General features: G+C 46.6%; 1 protein-coding gene across 1 annotated transcript in view; it reads left to right on the top strand.

Moving 5' to 3' along the window:
• NPR2 (natriuretic peptide receptor 2) overlaps positions 1–15,808 on the top strand; it is a gene marked incomplete at both ends in the record, with an annotated part of 98,750 nt that extends 82,942 nt beyond the window's left edge. Inside the window, 5 exons of the mRNA XM_044274958.1 lie at positions 4,513–4,636; positions 4,715–4,783; positions 5,033–5,207; positions 13,921–14,019; positions 15,717–15,808. Of these exons, the coding sequence (XP_044130893.1) occupies positions 4,513–4,636; positions 4,715–4,783; positions 5,033–5,207; positions 13,921–14,019; positions 15,717–15,808 (559 nt within the window). The remainder of the gene's footprint in view (positions 1–4,512; positions 4,637–4,714; positions 4,784–5,032; positions 5,208–13,920; positions 14,020–15,716) is intronic.
• Positions 15,809–20,973: the final 5,165 nt, after the last annotated feature.

The following is a 20,973-nucleotide window of genomic DNA, read 5'->3' as shown; positions in this document are numbered from 1 at the left end:
CCCACTGATCACACTGCAACAAGTGCATCATCTACACTAGCCCACTGATCACACTGCAACCAGTGCATCATCTACACTAGCCTACTGATCACACAGCAACCAGTGCTTCATCTATGCTAGCCCACTGGTCACACTGCAACCAGTGCATCATCTACACTAGCCCACTGATCACACTGCAACCAGTTCATCATCTATGCTAGCCCCCTGATCACACTCCAACCAGTGCATCATCTACACTAGCCCACTGATCACACGGCAACCAGTGCATCATCTACACTAGCCCACTGGTCACACTGCAACCAGTGTATCATCTACACTAGCCTACTGATCACACTGCAACCAGTGCATCATCTACACTAGCCCACTGATCACACTGCAACCAGTGCATCATCTACACTAGCTTACTGGTCACACTGCAACCAGTGCATCATCTACCCTAACCCACTGGTCACACTGCAACCAGTGCATCATCTACGCTAGCCTACTGATCACACTGCAACCAATGCATCATCTACACTAGCTCACTGGTCACACTGCAACCAGTGCATCATCTACACTAGCCCACTGGTCTCACTGCAACCAGTGTATCATCTACACTAGCCCACTGATCACACTGCAACCAGTGCATCATCTACACTAGCCCACTGATCACACTGCAACCAGTGCATCATCTTCACTAGCCCACTGATCACACTGCAACCAGTGCATCATCTACACTAGCCCACTGATCACACTGCAACCAGTGCATCATCTACACTAGCCCACTGATCACACTGCAACCAGTGCATCATCTACACTAGCCCACTGATCACACTGCAACCAGTGCATCATCTACACCAGCCCACTGGTCACACTGCAACCAGTGCATCATCTACACTAGCCCACTGATCACACTGCAACCAGTGCATCATCTATGCTAGCCCCCTGATCACACTGCAACCAGTGCATCATCTACACTAGCCCACTGATCACACTGCAACCAGTTCATCATCTAAGCTAGCCCCCTGATCACACTGCAACCAGTGCATCATCTACACTAGCCCACTGATCACACGGCAACCAGTGCATCATCTACACTAGCCCACTGGTCACACTGCAACCAGTGCATCATCTACACTAGCTTACTGGTCACACTGCAACCAGTGCATCATCTACCCTAACCCACTGGTCACACTGCAACCAGTGCATCATCTACACTAGCTCACTGGTCACACTGCAACCAGTGCTTCATCTATGCTAGCCCACTGATCACACTGCAACCAGTGCATCATCTACACTATCCCACTGATCACACTGCAACCAGTGCATCATCTACACCAGCCCACTGATCACACTGCAACCAGTGCATCATCTACACTAGCCTACTGATCACACAGCAACCAGTGCTTCATCTATGCTAGCCCACTGATCACACTGCAACCAGTGCATCATCTACACTAGCCCACTGATCACACAGCAACCAGTGCATCATCTACACTAGCCCACTGATCACACTGCAACCAGTGCATCATCTACACTAGCTTACTGGTCACACTGCAACCAGTGCATCATCTACCCTAACCCACTGGTCACACTGCAACCAGTGCATCATCTACGCTAGCCTACTGATCACACTGCAACCAATGCATCATCTACACTAGCTCACTGGTCACACTGCAACCAGTGCATCATCTACACTAGCCCACTGGTCTCACTGCAACCAGTGCATCATCTACACTAGCCCACTGATCACACAGCAACCAGTGCTTCATCTATGCTAGCCCACTGATCACACTGCAACCAGTGCATCATCTACACTAGCCCACTGATCACACTGCAACCAGTGCATCATCTACACTAGCCCACTGATCACACTGCAACCAGTGCATCATCTACACTAGCCCACTGATCACACTGCAACCAGTGCATCATCTACACTAGCCCACTGATCACACTGCAACCAGTGCATCATCTACACCAGCCCACTGATCACACTGCAACCAGTGCATCATCTACACTAGCCCACTGATCACACTGCAACCAGTGCATCATCTATGCTAGCCCCCTGATCACACTGCAACCAGTGCATCATCTACACTAGCCCACTGATCACACTGCAACCAGTTCATCATCTATGCTAGCCCCCTGATCACACTGCAACCAGTGCATCATCTACACTAGCCCACTGATCACACGGCAACCAGTGCATCATCTACACTAGCCCACTGGTCACACTGCAACCAGTGCATCATCTACACTAGCTTACTGGTCACACTGCAACCAGTGCATCATCTACCCTAACCCACTGGTCACACTGCAACCAGTGCATCATCTACGCTAGCCACTGATCACACTGCAACCAGTGCATAATCTACACTAGCTCACTGGTCACACTGCAACCAGTGCTTCATCTATGCTAGCCCACTGATCACACTGCAACCAGTGCATCATCTACACTATCCCACTGATCACACTGCAACCAGTGCATCATCTACACCAGCCCACTGATCACACTGCAACCAGTGCATCATCTACACTAGCCTACTGATCACACAGCAACCAGTGCTTCATCTATGCTAGCCCACTGATCACACTGCAACCAGTGCATCATCTACACTAGCCCACTGATCACACAGCAACCAGTGCATCATCTATGCTAGCCACTGATCACACTGTAACCAGTGCATCATCTACACTAGCCCACTGATCACACAGCAACCAGTGCATCATCTACGCTAGCCACTGATCACACTGCAACCAGTGCATCATCTACACTAGCCCACTGATCACCCTGCAACCAGTGCATCATCTACACTAGCCCACTGATCACACTGCAACCAGTGCATCATCTACGCTAGCCACTGATCACACTGCAACCAGTGCATCATCTACACCAGCCCACTGATCACACTGCAACCAGTGCATCATCTACGCTAGCCACTGATCACACTGCAACCAGTGCATCATCTACGCTAGCCACTGATCACACTGCAACCAGTGCATCATCTACGCTAGCCACTGATCACACTGCAACCAGTGCTTCATCTACGCTAGCCCCCTGATCACACTGCAACCAGTGCATCATCTACGCTAGCCACTGATCACACTGCAAACAATGCTTCATCTACGCTAGCCACTGATCACACTGCAAACAATGCTTCATCTACGCTAGCCACTGATCACACTGCAAACAATGCTTCATCTACGCTAGCCCACTGATCACACTGCAACCAGTGCATCATCTACACTAGTCCACTGGTCACACTGCAACCAGTGCATCATCTACACTAGTCCACTGGTCACACTGCAACCAGTGCATCATCTACGCTAGCCACTGATCACACTGCAACCAGTGCATCATCTACACTAGCCCACTGATCACCCTGCAACCAGTGCATCATCTACACTAGCCCACTGATCACACTGCAACCAGTGCATCATCTACACCAGCCCACTGATCACACTGCAACCAGTGCATCATCTACGCTAGCCACTGATCACACTGCAACCAGTGCATCATCTACGCTAGCCACTGATCACACTGCAACCAGTGCATCATCTACGCTAGCCACTGATCACACTGCAACCAGTGCTTCATCTACGCTAGCCCCCTGATCACACTGCAACCAGTGCATCATCTACGCTAGCCACTGATCACACTGCAAACAATGCTTCATCTATGCTAGCCACTGATCACACTGCAAACAATGCTTCATCTACGCTAGCCACTGATCACACTGCAAACAATGCTTCATCTACGCTAGCCCACTGATCACACTGCAACCAGTGCATCATCTACACTAGTCCACTGGTCACACTGCAACCAGTGCATCATCTACACTAGTCCACTGGTCACACTGCAAACAGTGCTTCACCTAAAGTAGACCTCTGGTTACACTAAAACCCAAAACCCCAAAACTGTGTAACACAATATGGAAAAACGCACCATGTGACCTAACACAGCACAATGTGATACAATGTAACAACACCATGTGGTAACGCACACAATCTTATGATACAATGTACTTTCACATAACACCATTTATCAAAGTAGCGCTCAGTGGCACTCAAAATGTATCAAACGCAAGTAAATGAGTCAATTTCACCCATATGATCGGAAAAGCCACTTCCTGCCAGAAGCCACCACCGGAGGAACATCTGGATGTGATGCCTGCCGTCAGGAGCTTGATATTACAGGCTTCCTGAAAAAAGTGTAACAAAGGTCACGTCAGGGACGTCTGTGAAACTGCGTGGAATGCCACAATTGCATTTGACTCATTTTGATGGCGTAGAGCAGGGATCAGCTACCTGTGAAACTACAAGTCCCAGCATGCACACGTGTTTGGCTGTATCTCCCATAGAATTGAGTGAAGCATTCTAGGAGTTATAGTTTTGGAAGAGATGGGGTGCCGGAGGTGGCTGATCCCTGGCGTAGAGCTGCTGGAGCAGATCTCTGGTGTTGGCAGACATGGGGCTTCATCTGCAGGACACGTCTTGGGGGTAGATGCGCTCATGAGCCTCTTGTCTCTGCAGTTCAGTGGCGGAGCAGCTGAAGAGAGGAGAGACTGTCCAGGCCGAAGCTTTTGACAGCGTCACCATCTATTTCAGTGACATTGTGGGGTTCACCTCAATGTCTGCAGAGAGCACGCCCATGCAGGTAACCCCAACATCACCTGACTCCTCTATCCGTACATACATGGAAGTATTTCTTACCAGCCTGCTTGTGTTTCCTCAGGTGGTCACCTTACTGAATGACCTGTACACCTGTTTCGATGCTATAATAGACAACTTCGATGTCTACAAGGTAAGAGACTGGACTGATGGACTCTTCTGAAGGGGATGTGCTCCCCACTTTAAGATGATCATTATTCCTAGGCCCCATCCAAGCTCCTGCCAGCAGTAAAGATACAGACCCCACCCCAATACCCTCAGGTGGCAGTGGTGGTCTTGTCCCAGAGCCCTCACTGTTTCTGTAGGTACAGTTCTCCATTTTGGCCCATATTCATATTGCCCAGCCTTTTCTGTCTGCTTATATAAAGGACTATCTCCACAGGTGGAGACCATCGGTGACGCATACATGGTGGTTTCAGGGTTACCAGTACGGAATGGGAAGTTGCATGCACGAGAAATTGCGCGTATGTCCCTGGCCCTCCTGGACACTGTGAAAACCTTCAAGATCCGTCACCGCCCGAACACACAGCTCCATCTGCGAATAGGAATCCATACAGGTATTCAGACATGGTGTCATTTCTAATGATCTGCTCTCTATTGGGCTGATCCACGGAACGTGATTGTGTGCTGAAAGACTGGTGTCTCCAGGAATTCGGACCATTCCATTCCCACGTATGACCAGTTATCCTCTGCTTGGCACCATTTTTTGTGTCATCCATCCGGCTCCGGGTTTTCCTGCTGTGAGGGTCATGAACACGCAAAGTTGTCGCTGGAAACGAGTAAACGGATTCAGCGATTAGAATTTAGCAGATTTGCCAGTTGATCTGTTTAACCCTTAGGCTTACCTCACATGCAGACTGATCCCAGGCCCGTTCATTTCAATGGCTCTATGCAATGTCTGTCTTTCCCGCTCAGCCATCTTCTATCTTCATCCTTTTTTGTTTTTTTCGAAGGACCGGTTCATTCAAGTCAATGGGTCAGTGAATAAAAACTGATGCCCAGGGACTGCATCTGTGCACGGTCTGTTCTCCGCTGATGGTTGCTAGATGCTGTTTTTCAGGGTTTCTTTCATGTGCATGAAAAACAGATGACAACAAATACAATCCAGACGGAAGAACTGAAGCCCTGAACACAACTGCAGGCAAAACTGACTTAGCCTGGCGGCAAAATCATCCTCCACCGAGCCGACTCTGCCATGCATCGCTCGTGTGAATGATTTCTGGCCAAATCCCGCTTGTGTTGAGTGACTTCAGCAGGGGACGTGGTGCTCCATCTGGATCCAGCGGCAGATCTGCTTGTGATGTCCATACGGATTAAACACCTTTTATTATATCCGTATAAGAAATCTGGCTCATACAGGACAGATAGGGTTAACCCTGCACATGATTTATGGAGCACCTTCAACACTAGTTCACCTGCTGCGCCATTAACACTTACTCTGACCAGTGATACATAGACTCACTGTGCATCAGACTCATTGTCAACAGGCGGTCTAATATATAGTCACGTTTATCTAGTTCACCTGCTGCGCCATTAATACTTACTCTGTTCAGTGATACATAGACTTACTGTGCATCAGACTCATTGTCAACAGGCGGTCTAATATATAGTCACGTTTATCTAGTTCACCTGCTGCGCCATTAACACTTACTCTGTTCAGTGATACATAGACTCACTGTGCATCAGACTCATTGTCAACAGGCGGTCTAATATATAGTCACGTTTATCTAGTTCACCTGCTGCGCCATTAACACTTACTCTGTTCAGTGATACATAGACTCACTGTGCATCAGACTCATTGTCAACAGGCGGTCTAAGATATAGTCACGTTTATCTAGTTCATCTGCTGCGCCATTAATACTTACTCTGTTCAGTGATACATAGACTCACTGTGCATCAGACTCATTGTCAACAGGCGGTCTAATATATAGACGCATTTATCTAGTTCACCTGCTGCGCCATTAATACTTACTCTGTTCAGTGATACATAGACTCACTGTGCATCAGACTCATTGTCAACAGGCGGTCTAATATATAGACGCATTTATCTAGTTCACCTGCTGCGCCATTAACACTTACTCTGTTCAGTGATACATAGACTCACTGTGCATCAGACTCATTGTCAACAGGCGGTCTAATATATAGTCACGTTTATGTAGTTCATCTGCTGCGCCATTAATACTTACTCTGTTCAGTGATACATAGACTCACTGTGCATCAGACTCATTGTCAACAGGTGGTCTAAAATATAGTCACGTTTATGTAGTTCATCTGCTGCACCATTAATACTTACTCTGTTCAGTGATACATAGACTCACTGTGCATCAGACTCATTGTCAACAGGCTGCCTAATATATAGTCACGTTTATCTAGTTCACCTGCTGCGCCATTAATACTTACTCTGTTCAGTGATACATAGACTCACTGTGCATCAGACTCATTGTCAACAGGCTGCCTAATATATAGTCACGTTTATCTAGTTCACCTGCTGCGCCATTAATACTTACTCTGTTCAGTGATGCATAGACTCACTGTGCATCAGACTCATTGTCAACAGGCAGTCTAATATATAGTCACGTTTATCTAGTTCACCTGCTGCGCCATTAACACTTACTCTGTTCAGTGATACATAGACTCACTGTGCATCAGACTCATTGTCAACAGGCGGTCTAAGATATAGTCACGTTTATCTAGTTCATCTGCTGCGTCATTAATACTTACTCTGTTCAGTGATACATAGACTCACTGTGCATCAGACTCCTTGTCAACAGGCGGTCTAATATATAGACGCATTTATGTAGTTCATCTGCTGCGCCATTAATACTTACTCTGTTCAGTGATGCATAGACTCACTGTGCATCAGACTCATTGTCAACAGGCGGTCTAAGATATAGTCATGTTTATCTAGTTCACCTGCTGCGCAATTAATACTTACTCTGTTCAGTAATACATAGACTCACTGTGCATCAGACTCATTGTCAACAGGCGGTCTAATATATAGTCATGTTTATCTAGTTCACCTGCTGCGCCATTAACACTTACTCTGTTCAGTGATACATAGACTCACTGTCAACAGGCGGTCTAATATATAGTCATGTTTATCTAGTTCACCTGTTGCGCCATTAATACTTACTCTGTTCAGTAATACATAGACTCACTGTGCATCAAACTCATTGTCAACAGGCGGTCTAATATATAGTCACGTTTATCTAGTTCACCTGCTGCGCCATTAATACTTACTCTGTTCAGTGATACATAGACTCACTGTGCATCAGACTCATTGTCAACAGGCGGTCTAATATATAGTCACGTTTATCTAGTTCACCTGCTGCGCCATTAATACTTACTCTGTTCAGTAATACATAGACTCGCTGTGCATCAGACTCATTGTCAACAGGCGGTCTAAGATATAGTCACGTTTATCTAGTTCACCTGCTGCGCCATTAATACTTACTCTGTTCAGTGATACATAGACTCACTGTGCATCAGACTCATTGTCAACAGGCAGTCTAATATATAGTCACATTTATCTCTGTGACATTTTGATAGAGCAGATCGTTACGGACGTGTCAATACCTAATAAGTATACTTTTGAACCAAAAAAATGATGTTTTAGTGTCTCCATAGTCTGACAGCCGTATCTTTTTTTATTGTCTTTTATTGTCTTAGGTAGGGATTTTTTGCAGGATGAGGTGACGGTTAGATTGGTACTATTTTGGGGGTCATACGCCTTTTTGATTGCTTGGTGTTGCAATTTTTGTCATGTATGGTTACAAAAAGTGATTAGGTCATGTGATATTTTTATAGAGCTGGTTGTTACGGACGCAGCTATACCTAATATGTATACTTTTTATTTATTTCACTTTAACACAATAATAGCATTTTTGAAACCAAAAAATTATGTTTTGATGTCTCCATGTTCTGATATATACCTATATTTGTTTTTATTTTTTGAGAGATGGACGCGGCAATACCAAATATGTCTATTTATTTTATTTTTATTTTTGTATAAAAAAATAATAATTACTTAATTGGGGATTTTTTTTTCTTTTTTTACATTTGAAACCTTTTTCTTTCTTTTTTTCTACTTTGTGTCCCCCTTAAGGTCATACAAGACCTCTGGGAGACATTTAACTTCACTTGACATAGAAGCCCCAGTAACAGGGAAAATAGGACCCCCAGGGAGGCTGTACAGCAGTATACAGCACTGTACAGCCTCAGTGGAGGGCAGACATAGGAGCCCTAGTTACAGGAGAAATACACAGCCCAGAGAGGCTGTACAGCAGTATACAGCACTGTACAGCCTCAGTGCAGGACAGACATAGGAGCCCCAGTTACAGGAGAAATACACAGCCCAGAGAGGCTGTACAGCAGTATACAGCACTGTACAGCCTCAGTGCAGGACAGACATAGGAGCCCCAGTTACAGGAGAAATACACAGCCCAGAGAGGCTGTACAGCAGTATACAACGCTGTACAGCCTCAGAGCAGGGCTGACATAGTCGCCCCAGTTACAGGAGAAATACACAGCCCAGAGAGGCTGTACAGCAGTATACAGCGCTGTACAGCCTCAGTGCAGGGCTGACATAGTAGCCCCAGTTACAGGGGAAATACACCCCCCAGAGAGGCTGTACAGCAGTATAAAGCACTGTACAGCCTCAGTGCAGGGCTGACATAGTAGCCCCAGTTACAGGGGAAATACACCCCAGAGAGTCCGTACAGCAGTATACAACATTGTACAGCCTCAGTGCAGGGCAGACATAGGAGCCCCAGTTACAGGAGAAATACACCCCCCAGAGAGGCTGTACAGCAGTATACAGCGCTGTACAGCCTCAGTGCAGGGCTGACATAGTAGCCCCAGTTACAGGGGAAATACACCCCCCAGAGAGGCTGTACAGCAGTATACAGAGCTGTACAGCCTCAGTGCAGGGCTGACATAGTAGCCCCAGTTACAGTGGAAATACACCCCCCAGAGAGGCTGTACAGCAGTATACAGCACTGTACAGCCTCAGTGCAGGGCTGACATAGTAGCCCCAGTTACAGGGGAAATACACACCCCAGAGAGGCTGTACAGCAGTATACAGCGCTGTACAGCCTCAGTGCAGGGCTGACATAGTAACCCCAGTTACAGGAGAAATACACCCCCCAGAGAGGCTATACAGCAGTATACAGCGCTGTACAGCCTCAGTGCAGGGCTGACATAGTAGCCCCAGTTACAGGGGGAATACACCCCCCAGAGAGGCTGTACAGCAGTATACAGCGCTGTACAGCCTCAGTGCAGGGCTGACATAGGAGCCCCAGTTACAGGAGAAATACACCCCCCAGAGAGGCTGTACAGCAGTATACAGCACTGTACAGCCTCAGTGCAGGGCTTACATAGGAGCCCCAGTTACAGGAGAAATACACCCCCCAGAGAGGCTGTACAGCAGTATACAGCGCTGTACAGCCTCAGTGCAGGGCTGACATAGTAGCCCCAGTTACAGGAGAAATACATCCCCAGAGAGGCTGTACAGCAGTATACAGCGCTGTACAGCCTCAGTGCAGGGCTGACATAGTAGCCCCAGTTACAGGGGAAATACACACCCCAGAGAGGCTATACAGCAGTATACAGCGCTGTACAGCCTCAGTGCAGGGCTGACATAGTAACCCCAGTTACAGGGGAAATACACACCCCAGAGAGGCTGTACAGCAGTATACAGCGCTGTACAGCCTCAGTGCAGGGCTGACATAGTAGCCCCAGTTACTGGGGAAATACTCCCCCCAGAGAGGCTGTACAGCAGTATACAGCGCTGTACAGCCTCAGTGCAGGGCTGACATAGTAGCCCCAGTTACAGGGGAAATACACCCCCCAGAGAGGCTGCACAGCAGTATACAGCGCTGTACAGCCTCAGTGCAGGGCTGACATAGGAGCCCCAGTTACTGGGGAAATACACCACCCAGAGAGGCTGTACAGCAGTATACAGCGCTGTACAGCCTCAGTGCAGGGCTGACATAGTAACCCCAGTTACTGGGGAAATACTCCCCCCAGAGAGGCTATACAGCAGTATACAGCGCTGTACAGACTGAGTGCAGGGCTGACATAGTAGCCCCAGTTACAGGGGAAATACACCCCCAGAGAGGCTGTACAGCAGTATACAGCGCTGTACAGCCTCAGTGCAGGGCTGACATAGTAGCCCCAGTTACAGGGGAAATACACCACCCAGAGAGGCTGTACAGCAGTATACAGCGCTGTACAGCCTCAGTGCAGGGCTGACATAGTAACCCCAGTTACTGGGGAAATACTCCCCCCAGAGAGGCTATACAGCAGTATACAGCGCTGTACAGACTGAGTGCAGGGCTGACATAGTAGCCCCAGTTACAGGGGGAATACTCCCCCCAGAGAGGCTGCACAGCAGTATACAGCGCTGTACAGCCTCAGTGCAGGGCTGACATAGTAGCCCCAGTTACAGGGGAAATACACCACCCAGAGAGGCTGTACAGCAGTATACAGCGCTGTACAGCCTCAGTGCAGGGCTGACATAGTAACCCCAGTTACTGGGGAAATACTCCCCCCAGAGAGGCTATACAGCAGTATACAGCGCTGTACAGACTGAGTGCAGGGCTGACATAGTAGCCCCAGTTACAGGGGGAATACACCCCCCAGAGAGGCTGTACAGCAGTATACAGTGCTGTACAGCCTCAGTGCAGGGCTGACATAGTAGCCCCAGTTACAGGAGAAATACACTCCCCACAGAGAGGCTGTACAGCAGTATACAGCGCTGTACAGACTGAGTTCAGGGCTGACATAGTAGCCCCAGTTACAGGGGGAATACGTTCAGTATTCAGAATGCTATTATTTTCCCTTATAACCATGTTACAAGGGAAAATAATAATGATCGGGTCTCCATCCCGATCGTCTCCTAGCACTTGCTTGCGGAAGCTTACGATTTTCACGCAACCCTATTCATTTCTATGGGGTCTGCGTTACGTCGAAAACGCACAATATAGAACATGCTGCAATTTTCACGCAACGCACAAGTGATGCGTGAAAATCACCGCTCATGTGCACAGCCCTATAGAAATGAATGGGTCGGTATTCAGTGCGGGTGCAATGCGTTCAACTCACGCATCGCATCCGCGCGGAAATCTCGCCCGTGTGAAAGGGGCCTAAGGCAAAGTGCCTGTGTTTTTTTTCTATTTTGGCGGCATTGGAGACATAAAGATTTACGAAGCCGTATATACCCTTAAAGGGAACCTGTCATCTGGATTTTGTGTATAGAGCTGAGGACATGGGCTGCCAAATGGCCACTAGCACATCCGCAATACCCAGTCCCCATAGCTCTGTGTGCTTTTATTGTGTAAAAAAAAAAAAAAAAATTGATATATATGCAAATTAACCTGAGATGAGTCCTGTCCCCGAGAGGAGTCCAGCACCGCCCCGCATCCACCGAATCTCCTCCTTGCAATAAAAGCACACAGAGCTATGGGGACTGGATATTGCGGATGTGCTAACGGGCATCTAGCAACCCATGTCTTCAGCTCTATACCCCAAATCCCGGTGACAGGTTCCCTTTAAAAAAAAAATAAACCTCTATAGAAGAAGGGAGCAAATATCCACATTGGTTATTTATTCTCTCCAGCGACATGGACAGATTATTTCAGGCCGATCAGAGGCCCACTACCCCAGCAATGGGCAAAGGGCATTAGCTGCCCTGGAAAAGCCCCAGATCCGTCCATGTGAATGAGTACTAAATGTACAGGGAGATCTAGAACTCTGGCAGTCAGGGTGGACTTCAGCTCTAAAGGGGTTAATCTACTTTTTTTCTGATAAACAAAGACAAGAGCAGAAGAAAACTTTTCCTAAAAAGGAGAGAAGATCCCAGGCTGAGGCTTTGGAAATATGTGAAGATTCATCAAAGACTGGAGTGTAGACAGAGGCGGCGTGGGCCTGAGGACCCCGCTCCTGCCAAGGTAAAAACATTCTACCCAGGCAGATAAGGGGGGGGGGGTGACAGGGACCCCCACACAAAGGGGAGAGCGTTCTAAAACATCACAATGTTACAAATCGTGGCAGTAGCCATCCAGGGTCTTAAGTCTAAGCCCCCTTGCACACCATCGTATTTTTGTCTGCATCTGTTTGTCCGTTCTGCTGACCCACAAAATATAGAACATCTCCTTTTCTTGTCTGTTTTGTGGGCAAGAATAGGCATTTGTAACATAGGGTGAGACATGTGAAACGATAAAATCTTGGAACACACCCGGCTAGTATGCTTTTGTGGATTTGTGTTTTGTGGACCACAGAATGGATACGGTCATGTACATGAGGCCTAAGGCTGATCAGAAGAGGACCATCATGTACCTTCCAATACAAAGGTCTAATAATATCCACATTCATCAGTAAATGCTTTACTTATACTGTGCTGCTTCTGGTGTCGGGCCTGGGGCTGAAGATATTTGACACTCGTAAGGACCTACAGTATGTGTTTTACTGAGAGCCACCTAATTCTACTAGCTCTGTCCCCGAGCCTCCTGTAATATCTTTATGTGGGCCTATAGCCTGGCAACTTCAAATTCTTCACATAGCTGTGGGTCTATAGCCTGGCAGCTCCAAGCTCTTCAGGTAGCTGGGGGTCTATAGCCTGGCAGCTCCAAGTTCTTTAGGTAGTTGGGGGTCTATAGCTTGGCGGCTCCAGGGTCTTTAGGTAGCTGTGGGTCTAGAGCTTGGCAGCTCCAATGTCTTTAGGTAGCTGTGGGTCTAGAGCTTGGCAGCTCCAAGGTCTTCAGGTAGCTGGGGGTCTATAGCCTGGCGGCTCCAACTTCTTTAGGTAGCTGTGGGTCTATAGCTTGGCAGCTCCAAGGTCTTCAGGTAGCTGGGGGTCTATAGCCTGGCAGCTCGAAGCTCTTCAGGTAGCTGGGGGTCTATAGCCTGGCAGCTCCAAGCTCTTCAGGTAGCTGGGGGTCTATAGCCTGGCAGCTCCAAGCTCTTCAGGTAGCTGGGGGTCTATAGCCTGGCAGCTCCAAGCTCTTCAGGTAGCTGGGGGTCTATAGCCTGGCAGCTCCAAGTTCTTCAGGTAGCTGTCGGTCTATAGCCTGGCAGCTCCAAGCTCTTCAGGTAGCTGTGCTCTACTTTTTCAGTGACTCTCATACTAATAAGCTGATCCCATACAGAGGGCAATTGATATGTCACCTCACCAGTTCTTCAATAATACACACTGCAGAAAACAATCCTTATTATATTCATCAGCCGTTTGTCACCATTTATATAAGGGGCATATTATTCCTGTTTGTTTAGGTCCAGTCTGCGCAGGTGTGGTTGGACTGAAGATGCCACGCTACTGTCTGTTTGGTGACACAGTGAACACAGCGTCCCGGATGGAATCTAATGGGGAAGGTGAGCATCATCTCATGTAGCCTTCACAAGGCAATGTTGAGCTCATTAGAGTCCTTGTAAAAATGCTAAATGCTGAGAAGTAATACACTACTTGCAAAAAGTTAAGGATATTTGGCTTTCGGGTGAAATTTATGTAAAATGTAAAAGGTTCCTGCTCCAGTGATATTATATCATGAAAGTAGGACATTTAAGTAGAAGCATGCAGTGATTTCCTCATCTCAAAAAATTTATTGAAACAAAAGCCAACACTAGTGCTGGGTATACCCCCAGAAAAAATTTCAGTGTCTCAAAAACTTGTCATGTGGCTTTGACCATCAATTCCAGATTGATAACGACATCTCCCGCTGTTCACAAATGGGACTTATTGTCTGCTGAGGCATGGCATCCCACTCTTCTTGAATGGTGGCCCTCAGGTCATTGAAGTTCTGGAGTACAGAGTTACGACCTGGGATTTAGGTCTGGAGAAAGTGGAGACCACTCCATTTGAGGTCTCCCAGTCTACAGCGGCTATTCTCTAATGATACAACCTCGATGAGCTGGGGCATTGTCCTCCATAAAGATGAAATTAGGCCTGTGTTGTTCATGCAGAGGCACAATGACTGGATTAATAATGTTCTTCAAATAGTATGGGCTTGTCACTGTACCATTCACAAAGTGAAGGGCAGTTCTGTATTTACTAGACGCACCTGCCCAAACTGTAACACCATCACCACCACCAAAGGCTTGTCTGGTGACCACACTGGCTGATGCAGAGCACTCTCCGTAACATCATTTCTGCTCAGCGTGAATCAACTTTCATCAGTGAACAACACTGAGGCCACTGGTCCCTCGTCCAGCGTAGATGCTCCCTGGCCCATGCAAGACGATGATTCCTGTGCCTGGTGTGGTCAGGTACCTTTGCTGGTCGTCTAGCACGCAGACTACTCTGATATAAACAGTTTCGAATAGTCTGATATGACACTTGGGTGCCTCTCACCTCCGTTAAATGTGCCTGGAGTTGTGTGGCATTCATCATCTAGTTCCGCAGGGCATTGTTCACAATGAAGCGGTCATTAGTGTGGGATGTGGCCAAAGGATGTCCACTGCTATGCCTTTCTGTGACTCTTCCATTCTCTCTGTATCTCTGTTGCAACCTGCTGATGACACTCTGTGACACTCTAAATTCAGTGGCCACTTCCATCTGAGAACATCCTGCTTCAAAATGGTGAGGTACTGTTGATCAATTGTTAGGTGTCGTCTTGGTCTCATGATGTCAATATGTGAACAGCATGATGAGGAGGACTGTGTAAATACCAATTCTAATTAAGGCATTGAAGCAGGACATTTATTGGGCGATTCATGGATCAAACACCTGGTGTGAATTTTGCAGTATAGCTCATTGATAGAGAACAGCAAGTTGCGCAAAAAGTACTTAAACATGGAACAGTTGGACAAATGCATTCAAAATCTAGGAATGTGTAATCACTTGTTGTTGGGTGGGCGACATTCCCTGCAATTGTATAAAATCAGCATTTGGAGGTAATCCAGCAGGATCTTGTGCAAATAGTTGATCCTGCTGCTGGAACTGCTTGGCTTGCATAGCTATAGGTTCTGCAACCTCCAGATGATGTTACAGAAAGGTCCATAGTGGTAGGAGTTAGTTAAGCTGTGTCCTATACTACCCATTCCAGACTGATCGCATTTCCTCTCCTCTTCAGCACTTAAGATCCACATTTCTTCAACCACCAAAGAAGTCTTAGATGAATTTAGCTGCTTTCAACTGGAACTTCGGGGAGATATTGAAATGAAGGTAATAAAGCCTATGTAAAGTCCTGAGAAGGACAGGTGTAAGAATAATAGGAGCCATCACGGTCCAGAAGAGGATGATATTTCATCAATAACATGGCCAGGACAATGTTTGAATGTTGGGTCTCATCCTTCCTTCTACATTATCTCTGAATGTTCATTTACTGATGTCAGAGCTGCACTACAACCAGCCAGCTGTCTCCGCTGACACGACATGAGACACTAGGGCTACACTCATCCAAACGTGATAAATGGCCATTACACGGGCATTTCTAGAACCAACGGAAGTCTATGGCTATTCACATGGTCGTTTTTAACTGCCACTGAATATTGGCCTTCACAAAATAGGACATGTCCTAATTTTGCCCGTTTTAATGGCCAGACAGACCTCACTGGAATAATTGTTAACGGCCATTTAGACAGGAGAGCACTAGTCTAATGTCCGTTCAAAAAAGGGGGTTAAAAAATCATCATAAAATACCTCTCCATTTGCATGCGCTGAAAGACTCTCTCAGCACTGGAGGCAGCGAGACCTGGAACAAGTGTGGGGGGGACATTGCATTATATATACACACACACGTGGCACAACTAGGGGCCATTGTACACAAAGTCACATTATTCGGACCACTTCCTACTGTCGATGTCGGCAGCACGTAGCTCAAGTAGGAAGGTAGGTGTCATGAGCTGGCTTGGTGGATATATGAGGTGTGTGATAGGGTAAGTTATCAGAGAAGCAGAAATGGCTTCAATTTTCAGAGCAGTATCTGATTGGACCTCCGCTGATTGGTCAAGGGTTGTCTTCTCCGATGAGTCACATTTTATGCTACATGGAACAGGTGGACCTTGGCGTGTCAGGCGAGAAATATCTTAGAACAACCACCCTGCAGCCATTAGTAGAACTTAAGCTGGTGGGGGCAGCATTATTAGTGATGAGCGGCAGGGGTCATATTCGAATTCGCGATATTTCGCGAATATTTTTTAGAATATTCGTCGAATATTCGAAAATTCGAAAATTCGCAAAAACAATTTCTTGCAAAAAATCGGCAAGGTAATGATTGTGTAATATGCAAAGTTTCGTAATTCGAATTTTCGGATTCGAATTTTTATTGCGAATTTTTCGACTTTAAGACAAAGAAGATTATAGCACTGAGCTAAATTGCTCTATATTCGTTTTTTTCGAATATTCGCTTTATTGCTATATATTCTTGATTTAGAATATTACAAATATTCGAAAAAACGAATATAGAGCAATTTAGCAAATATAGTGCTATAATCTTCTTTGTCTAATAGTTGTAATTTTTTTCTCATCTGAAGTTCAGATTGGAAAAAAATTACAACTATAAAAAAAAAGATTATAGCACTATATTAGCTAAATTGCTCTATATTCGTTTTTTTCGAATATTCGCTATATTGCTATAATTACGAATATTCGAAAAAACGAAGTTATAGCAATATAGCGAAAATTGGAAAAAAACGAATATAGAGCAATTAAGCTAATATAGTGCTATTGTCTAATAGTTGTAAGTTAAAAAATTCGCAATAAAAATTCGAATCCGAAAATTCGCATATTACACAATCATTACCTTGCCGATTTTTTTCAAGAAAAAAACCCAAAAGATTATAGCACTATATTAGCTAAATTGCTCTATTTTCGATTTTTTGAATATTCGCTATATTGCTATAACAGTTTTTTCGAATATTGGTAATTATATCAATATAGCGAATATTCGAAAAAAACGAATATAGAGCAATTTAGCTAATATAGTGCTATAATATTTTTTTTTATAGTTGTAATTTTTTTCCAATCTGAACTTCAGATGAGAAAAAAATTACAACTATTAGACAAAGAAGATTATAGCACTATATTAGCTAAATTGCTCTATATTCGTTTTTTTCGAATTTTCGCTATATTGCTATAACTTCGTTTTTTCGAATATTTGTAATATTCTAAAACAAGAATATATAGCAATATAGCGAATATTCGAAAAAAACGAATATAGAGCAATTTAGCTAACATAGTGCTATAATCTTCTTTGTCTTAAAGTTGAAAAATTCGCAATAAAAATTCAAATCCGAAAATTCGCATATTACACAATAATTACCTTGCCGATTTTTTCAAGAAAAAAAAATCGTGCATTTTCGAATATGACCCCTGCCGCTCATCACTACTCCTAAAGTCAAGTATATTGCAGCCTTCTTATTGGCCCACAAGCTAGAAGCAGGAAGGGATCGTGTGTACTGATTTTAAAAAAAAAAAAAAAAAAAACGGAAAAAACGAATATTCGAAATTACGAATATATATATAACTATTCGAATTTTCGAAGTGGCTATATTCGCGATAAAAATTCGAAATTCGAATATTCGTGATCAACACTAAGCATTATAGTCTGAGAGATTTCTGTGGCATTCTCTGGGCCCACTCATCCATATGGAAGCTACTCTGGGTATGAATCCATCCTTGCAGATCACATACACCCATACATGCCGATTGTTTTCCTGGGGTGGATGGGATCTTCCAGCAAAACAAGCGACATGTAACACGACTAGAAATGTCCAATACTGGAAGAGCATGACCAAGATTTTCAAGTACTACCCTGGCCCCCTAAATTCCCAGACATGAACTTAATTTTGCATCTGTGGGACCACCTCAATGGAGTGTGCTCGCTCTATGTATCCTCCCCCACACCCCCTCCAGGACCTGTGGGACCACCTCAATGGAGTGTGCTCGCTCTATGTATCCTCCCCCACACCCCCTCCAGGACCTGTGGGACCACCTCAATGGAGTGTGCTCGCTCTATGTATCCTCCCCCACACCCCCTCCAGGACCTGTGGGACCACCTCAATGGAGTGTGCTCGCTCTATGTATCCTCCCCCACACCCCCTCCAGGACCTGTGGGACCACCTCAATAGTAATTTTCACTCTATGGATCTTCTACCCCACCCCCTTCAGCATCTGTGGTCATGCCACCTCAATAGTCATGTTTACTTTATGGATCTTCCCCTAAACCCCCAGCAGCATCTGTGGGACCATCTCGATGGTTGTGTTCACTCTATAAATCCCCCCCACCCTAAGCATCTGTGACACCACCTCAATAGTTGGCTTCGCTCTCAGCTGTGGGATGCAGTGCAGTCAGCATGGCTCCAGATACCAGTGACAACCTACCAGGACTAAGTCCTTCCCAGCATGTCTAGCCTCTGTGCGTGCTGCACAGGTTGGTTTCTCTGGAGATCAGCTGGTGGTCTGAATAATGTGACTTAAATGTGTATATGTATTGGGGCACAACTGGGGGGCTACAAAAACTACTGGGAGGCACCAAGGGGACATTAATAATTACTAGGGGCACAAATGGGTGCATAATACATATACTGAGGGTACTGCAGGTGTTGGGGTTTTAACTTAAAACCCCAATAAAAATTCTTCAGTTTTTAATAGCAATTTTTAACAGCAGTTACAAAAAAAACGGACAGACGGCCATAGGATGCTTGCACAAATGGTTCAAAGCGCTAAGAAAAAACTGTATGTCAATTTTTTTTTTCCACAGTTATTTGCATGTAGTAAAAAGTACCACATGGACACTGACGGGCAGAGACTGTAACACGTAGCTCCTCTCCTTCCATCTGACACTGACGGGCACTGTAACACGTAGCTCCTCTCCTTCCCTCTGACACTGACGGGCACTGTAACACGTAGCTCCTCTCCTTCCCTCTCACACAGACACTGACGGGCACTGTAACACGTAGCTCCTCTCCTTCCCTCTCACAGCACCAGTCTCACACAGACACTGACGGGCACTGTAACACGTAGCTCCTCTCCTTCCCTCTCACACAGACACTGACGGGCACTGTAACACGTAGCTCCTCTCCTTCCCTCTCACAGCACCAGTCTCACACGGACACTGACGGGCACTGTAACACGTAGCTCCTCTCCTTCCCTCTCACAGCACCAGTCTCACACAGACACTGACGGGCACTGTAACACGTAGCTCCTCTCCTTCCATCTGACACTGACGGGCACTGTAACACGTAGCTCCTCTCCTTCCCTCTCACACAGACACTGACGGGCACTGTAACACGTAGCTCCTCTCCTTCCCTCTCACACAGACACTGACGGGCACTGTAACAAGTAGCTCCTCTCCTTCCCTCTCACACGGACACTGACGGGCACTGTAACACGTAGCTCCTCTCCTTCCCTCTCACACGGACACTGACGGGCACTGTAACACATAGCTCCTCTCCTTCCCTCTCACACAGACACTGACGGGCACTGTAACACGTAGCTCCTCTCCTTCCATCTGACACTGACGGGCACTGTAACACGTAGCTCCTCTCCTTCCCTCTCACAGCACCAGTCTCACACAGACACTGACGGGCACTGTAACAAGTAGCTCCTCTCCTTCCCTCTCACACAGACACTGACGGGCACTGTAACACGTAGCTCCTCTCCTTCCCTCTCACACAGACACTGACGGGCACTGTAACACGTAGCTCCTCTCCTTCCCTCTCACACAGACACTGACGGGCACTGTAACACGTAGCTCCTCTCCTTCCCTCTCACAGCACCAGTCTCACACAGACACTGACGGGCACTGTAACACGTAGCTCCTCTCCTTCCCTCTGACACTGACGGGCACTGTAACACGTAGCTCCTCTCCTTCCCTCTCACACAGACACTGACGGGCACTGTAACACGTAGCTCCTCTCCTTCCCTCTCACACAGACACTGACGGACACTGTAACACGTAGCTCCTCTCCTTCCCTCTCACACTGACGGGCACTGTAACACGTAGCTCCTCTCCTTCCCTCTCACACTGACGGGCACTGTAACACGTAGCTCCTCTCCTTTCCCTCTCACACAGACACTGACGGCACTGTAACACGTAGCTCCTCTCCTTCCCTCTCACACAGACACTGACGGGCACTGTAACACGTAGCTCCTCTCCTTCCATCTGACACTGACGGGCACTGTAACCAGTAGCTCCTCTCCTTCCCCTCACACGGACACTGACGGCACTGTAACACGTAGCTCCTCTCCTTCCCTCTCACACAGACACTGACGGGCACTGTAACACGTAGCTCCTCTCCTTCCATCTGACACTGACGGGCACTGTAACACGTAGCTCCTCTCCTTCCCCCTCACACGGACACTGACGGACACTGTAACACGTAGCT

This window comes from Bufo gargarizans, unplaced genomic scaffold (assembly GCF_014858855.1).
Source record: "Bufo gargarizans isolate SCDJY-AF-19 unplaced genomic scaffold, ASM1485885v1 original_scaffold_2167_pilon, whole genome shotgun sequence".
Lineage (NCBI taxonomy): Eukaryota > Metazoa > Chordata > Amphibia > Anura > Bufonidae > Bufo > Bufo gargarizans.
This window is presented reverse-complemented; position numbering and strand designations above follow the sequence as displayed.